Here is a 6,962-nt window from a genome sequence, read left to right as displayed (position 1 = left end):
TTATCACCTCTGCATTCCGCTGGTTTGTCGTCTATATACATGCGCCATGCGCAGGCTATGGTTGTTGATTGTTGATCCTATTTGCATGAAAAAAATACACAGAGGGGTTGAAAATGATAGAGACAGGGGAAGGAGAAGGGAAAGGGAAAAAATCCCTTCGCTTGTCTCATTTTGTCCTGTCTCATCTCATTATGTCTCATTTAATTATGTGTCGTCTAATTATGACTCGTCTCATATGTCATGCCTGGATAGCCCCCCCCCCCTCACAATTTGATTGGAAAAATTCACGTTTTATGGCGCCATGTAATTTCTACAATTGCAATTGGACAAGAATTTCGTTGTCAAAATAAATGATCCGGGCATGGTGGACACTGCACATTCTTTATTACCTGTGAGCAAGATATATTCATCGAGTGACTGTATCTTTTACTTTCACTGGCTTACGTTTTCGATTCCCTCCTCTCTCCCTCCCACTTTTATACGAGTTATAAAATTTCGCTCATGCCCACTACAATTTGGATACCGAAGTCCTTGATGAGCGACCAATCAGAATGATTCTTCAGTCCCACCACTGTTGCCACAATTTTTTTTTTACCTGATAATTCCGATAAATTGAGATTGAAGGAATCATTAACCTAGTCCTGATGATCCCCCCGTCACGTCATTTTTCATATTTCTTCGCCTCTTTTGCTAATCGTAAAATACAATTGTTCAATGAAATGACGAAATTCTCTAATGGCCGCCAGTACATAACGGAACCCTATCGATTGATTTATCGATTGGAGATAGAAATGAAGGTAAATACCACCGGTGATTTTATTATTTTCAAGAACCCACTGGCACTTGTGGTAGGTCACGAGTGAGTATTCGCAGTTTCCTCAAACAAGTAATTAATAATCCTCATTGATAATGAGTCATCAAGAATGAATATGATTTCTTTGTATCCTTCATGATTTCTACATTCATGCACTGCGATCTAGAGTTTTCCTAAACGATAAATCAAGTGTAAAAAGCAATGATTAATCAATGATACTATCGGATAAATAATCAGACAATTTCTCCCGCTGGAAAATCGGTCAACTTTTTTTTCTTCTATAAATGAATAATTAAATCTTTAAATTGACAAATATTCCATAAAACCTCTGGAACTTCACGTGAAACTATTATTTGAGTATTAAATCTTATTCTTCACGTCCACGAAAAACCCTAAATTAAAAAAAAACTATATATTTTAATAATTCTATATCAGTAATAAGTTTGGAAAGTTATTTATAGTCCATTACCTATTTTAAGAAAGGAGTAGATAAACGAGGTATTGAACATAGGATGTGATAAAAAAAAATTATTATTATCGTTATTATAATATTTTAATAATTGTTAAAGCAATAAAAAAAATCTCGACCTCTCCCCCTATGACTCGCGCCCAATGACCCACCGGATTTTCTTTTTTCTCCTCGTTATGACCAGCCGGAGGTAAAAATAACCACAAGGATCGCCAGGACTTCTCCTGACGATACCACTCGTAAATTCGCGTGGAGACAACAAATACTGGATAATACAAAAGTATTAGTTTATAAATGTTTGGTGAGCGCGGAGACCGTATATATTGAGAGAAGGGGAAACGGCACGCCACTCGAAAGTACACAGCCTCCGCGCTTGCAGTGGTGGTTGTGCTTCAGTCTCTTTCTCCTTTTAATTCTTTTTTTAATATCAACTACCTCGACGCTGGAATTTTGTGCACCGCAGTTGTTGCTGACTTTTCGTTGATTGAGGTACATCGGGAGAAACATGAGGCTCGCGTTCGTCACGTAAGTACTATTTATTTAATGCCGAGAGATACTGGAGTTCAGTTGATTGCATCTAGACGCATCCATTTCATTGAATTAATTAATCGTGTCGATGGATTTTTTATTTATTTATTAATGAACGGGAATTGCTTCATCGGGGGGGAGAAAAAATTCTCAGTATCGGAGTACACGATTAATTTTAATCGATAGATCGCTCGAACACTCGGATTAAATGACAAAAATTAAGTAATTAATGTCCACGTAAGTGCGAATAATCCTCGCGTGAATGCATTCAGAGTGAAAACATATGGTATATAGCAAATTGGAAAGTGGTTTTTAGTTAAAATCACGCGACGCGGGTCTGCCGGTTTATGGGATATGTGTGTGGAGTCCTTGTGGACTTCAATTGCGATTGGAATCCTTGAAAAAAAAATTGATACTGACGGCTTTATCGGGAGCAATTATTTTGGTTGAGGGGGAATGAGAAATTAATTGGGTCTGAGAGATTTGGAGACTGAGACTAGGAAAATTATTTTTTGAGGATCTCTGGGGATATTACATTTTTTTAAACTACAAATTGCATTTTAGTAAATTATCAGGCCAGGCCCAGCCACGATTTATTGAATTTAAGGCACCTCCTGGTAGAAAAAAATGGAGATAGCCCTCTTCTCACATTTCTTCATCTAGAACTCCCCAATAAAATTCTTCTCACGTAGGAGACAATGGTGAAGGCACATACCGTTATAATTCTACACTACGTCTAGTAAATGTAGTGAAAAAAAGGATTATGTACCATGATAATACCAATGAACGTGTCTTCCTGCACGACTAGCCAATAACGATTATAAAGTTAGTGAAGGAGTTATGCAAAACACTCTCCCGTTCGACTTGTAACTGATGGAAAACCAGGAAATGATTATTAGTATGCAAGCTCGTTGAAAGCCTCCACGTGTATGATACTGAATTGTTCTCAATAAATCTGAGAGTATGCGAATTCGTGCCGTTGGATTTTCCTTGAAGAGAAAAAAGCCTGCGATTTTCGCATAAACATAATCGTTTTGTAAAAAAAAATACAGGACTAATGATGGGATTATTGGTCATGACATTGGGCGTTAGGAGAAATTACTCGGTAATTGTAGGGTCACGATCTCTATTCGGTGATTCGTAATGAAAAAAATGGCCCGATGACTTTTTACGGAGCTTTTATGTGTTTTCATCGAAAAATACAGATGTGATTGTCAACTGTGGATTTTGTAATTTTTTTCAGTTTCGATAATTGCGACATAACGTTCGCTAAAGGTCTGAAGGATATTTCATCATGTGAGATAAAAATTGGGGCGTTATACAAGAGCTAGAGCGATGGTTTGCTGTGATTAAATTTTCCGTGTGACGTAAGGGAAATGTGAGAAAATTTTGTGGAATCAGGATGGCTTGAATTTCATTATGCAATTTTTGTCTAGTTATATTTAATTTATTGGATATTTATTGCGTCATTATTAAATTATGGAATACACGATTTTAAAAAACGTAAAGTGCGCGAAAAACTTATAAATAAATTTTAAAGGCCAAATGGAAAATATTTCAGCAGGTAATATGTCTAAACACAACACGATAACATTTTTCATAAGAACGTGAAGAAGAAAATGTTTATAAAAACTTAAAGCCGCTGGTGTGAGAGTTCTCACTAATTTTTACGGTGGGTTTCTCTGAACCTCATCAGTGGAAAAACATCGCGGAAATAATCGACGGAATGATGAAGTAAATACGAAGAGCCTCAAGAAAGTTGTATAAATAATTAATGATTTTCGGTCTGTCGAGGAGCATCGTCTAAAAACAAATGATTTTATAAATTAAATAAATTATTTCAGATTCGTGAACTAGACAATAAAAGTGATGAAAGATATTTCGTGCTTGACATTGTGAACCTGACACATTAATTATGAATAATTCATTGGGAATGAGTCCTACGATGTATCCGATGATTTCTTAATTCCCATAATTTTTCGAATCACTCTAAATGAATTGATCCATGTACCATTCGTATAACTCTCATTTTTCACTTTCACTAGTGATGTTGCATGTTTCTAACAATCTCTCAGCGTGATTCAGTGTCTTTGGGCGTTCAGCACAATCGAAATTCTCATGTTTCAGTGAATGAAAATTCATTCAAATCTGTTACATAAAATATGGAAGGATGAAGAGGCTCTGAGGGCCGTGACGTTTATGTAATTGGGAGGCAGAGAGTGAGAATAATAGTGAATAATAATAATAATAGTTCAATGAATGTAGGATCTCGCCAGCTAATTTAAAAAAATGTAAAGTCTTGGGAGAATAAAAAAATTTAAAAAACTCCAAAGAAAATTCTAGAAAATCGAGATCGGCATTCAAGCGATCGAGGGTCAGTCGTTGACGCATTCACCCCGGAATACTTCACATGCTTCGAGTGTCAGTAAGAAAGGTCACTTTAACACTGCGGATTTATCCCTGACGATTCCCTACCACCAGAGAAAAATAAATATAGAATGTCCTTATAAAATTCTTGGCAAAAAATCTGAGCTAGGATCCCGGAGCCAGGCCCATCCCGACCTACAAATCGTTCGTCTGATTATGAGAAAAAAATTTGTATTTTTGAAAATACCTCTTGAAAAACGAAATTAATCACGCCGACTCGCGGGAGTGATAAACCACCCAGAGAAAGTGACTCTCCGTGAGTATGTACGTGAATGTCACAGGTCAAAAATCCACTTAGTGGTACAGGCGTGACAGGCGCAACGAGTGCATGAAAGAATTTTACATTAAAATATTTTTTTTTTTCGTCTGTATAAAAATGTTAACCACTTACTGAAGAAGCCCGCGATGTGTGTAAATTCATGATTTTAATGATGTTGCAGACTGCTGGGGCTGTGCTTAATAGCTGTTTGCAGGTCAGCCGAGGAGGATTACGAGTACGAGGATGAGCCAGCTCCTGTCCCAGTCACCCCAGCCCCTTCCAAACCCGCTGGCAGACTCGGCGGACTATTATCCCCACGTGCCAGAGCACCTGTTGGCAGAAAAGCCACTGTGAGCATTTCTATTTAATCATTAGGGTCCTGTAAAAAAACATTTTCTTTATTTCATCTCGAGGAAAACATTTTTTTCCCTCAGAAAATATTTCTGAGGGAAAAATATTTCAAAAAATATTTTCAAATATTTCTGAAATATCTCAGCAATCTCCGAAGATATCTCTCTCTCGGAAAGAATTCAATTAGCGACAAAAAAGTCCCGTGACATTTTGTGTCAACATCGCCAAGTCCAGAATAATCACCTAATAAACATTTTACTTTTCTCCACGAGAATTACCATAAAATTCTCATAAAGTTGTAAAAATCATGCGCATCGTTTACTTCGATTCAAATAACTGAGTCGAGTAATTCGTGGCATTTTATTTGCAGCCGGCATCGACAACACCAAAGCCAGTTGAGCAACCGGTTGAAGAGGAGTTCGACGAGGGTGAAGAGGTGGTGGACGAGAATCAAGAGCCCGAGGAAACTCCGACCACCACCACTGAGACATCTAAAAAACTCCGGGCCGGAGGTGTTAGGCCGTTCAGGTATAAAGATAATTAAAATTAATTGAGAAATTAAATTGGCATCTACAAGAATTTTTTTGGGAGGAAAAAAATATTCAACTGGAGAAAATGCATTGACTGCAATTATTTCCGTCGATGATTCGATTCTATAATTTTTATCTAGATCGAACGAGGATCTTCTAGCTGCTCTCAAACGACGAAGGGCTGAGGTGGGAACGCATAAGAAGGAACACCCGACCACGCAGGCGTCTTCAGATTCTTCACCCCCAAAATCAAAGTGAGGGTTCAGTATTTTTTTTATTAAATTATGAAGCCGTCTAAAAATAATCGATAAAACAATTTCTTCAGAAATTGACGAAATCGTTCCCTTATTCATTGATTAACGCGAATTAATATTTTTCAGAGCCTCAGGTCGTAAAACAAACGAATCAACGACGAGAGCCCCAGCCAGAGGCAGATTTGGTGGCAGCACAAGAGGAAAAAATACTGAAGAAGTTCAAGAGACCCAGCATGAAGAGATCCAAGTCAAGCCCAAGCCCTACCGCCGAGGTTGAATAAATCACAATTAATTGCCAACAAATTTCAATCGCTTCTTCCAAATAATTCAATTGAATTCAAATCCCCGAGACTCAACTCAATCCGTCCCACACTGAGTCCTGTAAACTCTGTCATCGCCTAATTGTGACTCATTCAGCAGTTTGATTATCGTTTATTTTTTTACCGTTTTGTTTGAATTCTCTGTCCTCCCAAGAATATCATGTGATAGATCCCTTGAACATTCGGTTGATCGATTCTATTAATTTTGGAGATCATTACTACTATCAATGTGATAGACGTTTCTAGTAATTTCGACGTCGTACGATGCAATTCTTACTCGCCAACAACAGATTCCCTTGTTTTTTAAATAGAGGACGTTATCATGTACATAAAATGATTAAATTACCGTCCATTCTTTTTTTAATATTAATGATAAATTTTTGTATAAATGTAAATTAGTGATAGTGAAAAAACAAATTAATTCCCACAAAAAAAATAAATAAATGAAAATGTCTTGGAATTCAACTGAAGTGAACGATTATTTTTCTAAAATCACTGAGGGCATTTCAAGGGGAGGTTCTTTGCTAATTGGCTGAAATGTGAATTAAAATGCATCCCCTGGGCAATTCATCTGATTTTTTAATGAATATCTCTGAACCTAAAAGGGACAACGAAATTTTCGTTAAAAAAGTTTTTGGAGAACGAATTCAGGGCTATAAAAAGGGGCCCGACAAAAAATCCCTTTCCCTCAGATTTTGAGATATCCATCGACAACCGGACGGTGTTCAAAAAGGTCTTTTATTTTCGAAAATAATCAACCGATTTTTTATTCACAAAAAGATTTAAGACCCTCTCATCTCAACCTACTGGCTGCTGGCACTTAAGTGCCCTCAGAATGACACACAGGTAAAAAAATTATAGATTCCTCTACACTCCCTCAGAACGGTCTCACTCCCCGTTCAAAAAAAAAAAAAATTAAATGTCGAAAGTCTCCACGAATTTCGTAACTCGATCGACCACGATTCGACCTATTCCATTGTCTGAACACCTGCAGACGTTCTCAAAAAGAA

At 37.2% G+C, this 6,962-nt stretch overlaps 1 protein-coding gene across 1 annotated transcript; it reads left to right on the top strand.

The window, feature by feature from the left end:
* Nucleotides 1-1,635: 1,635 nt before the first annotated feature.
* LOC135168518 (uncharacterized) lies at nucleotides 1,636-6,417 on the top strand. Its single transcript, XM_064132795.1, has 5 exons — nucleotides 1,636-1,808; nucleotides 4,679-4,847; nucleotides 5,219-5,376; nucleotides 5,519-5,632; nucleotides 5,759-6,417. Exons 1-5 carry the CDS (start codon nucleotides 1,789-1,791, stop codon nucleotides 5,907-5,909), a joined length of 612 nt encoding a protein of 203 aa, XP_063988865.1. The 5' UTR covers nucleotides 1,636-1,788; the 3' UTR covers nucleotides 5,910-6,417.
* Nucleotides 6,418-6,962: the final 545 nt, after the last annotated feature.

Source organism: Diachasmimorpha longicaudata, chromosome 13 (genome assembly GCF_034640455.1).
Source record: "Diachasmimorpha longicaudata isolate KC_UGA_2023 chromosome 13, iyDiaLong2, whole genome shotgun sequence".
Classification (NCBI taxonomy): Eukaryota; Metazoa; Arthropoda; class Insecta; order Hymenoptera; family Braconidae; genus Diachasmimorpha; species Diachasmimorpha longicaudata.
The sequence above is the reverse complement of the archived record's forward strand: the minus strand, read 5'-3'. Positions and strand labels throughout refer to the sequence as shown.

What these genes read in the sequence shown, in the direction of transcription:
- LOC135168518 (XM_064132795.1), top strand. Translation starts at nt 1,789, where the DNA reads ATGAGGCTCGCGTTCGTCAC. An exon ending in ATGAGGCTCGCGTTCGTCAC is followed by an intron (nt 1,809 to 4,678) that starts GTAAGTACTATT and finishes ATGATGTTGCAG; the next exon opens with ACTGCTGGGGCTGTGCTTAA. An exon ending in GGAGGTGTTAGGCCGTTCAG is followed by an intron (nt 5,377 to 5,518) that starts GTATAAAGATAA and finishes ATTTTTATCTAG; the next exon opens with ATCGAACGAGGATCTTCTAG.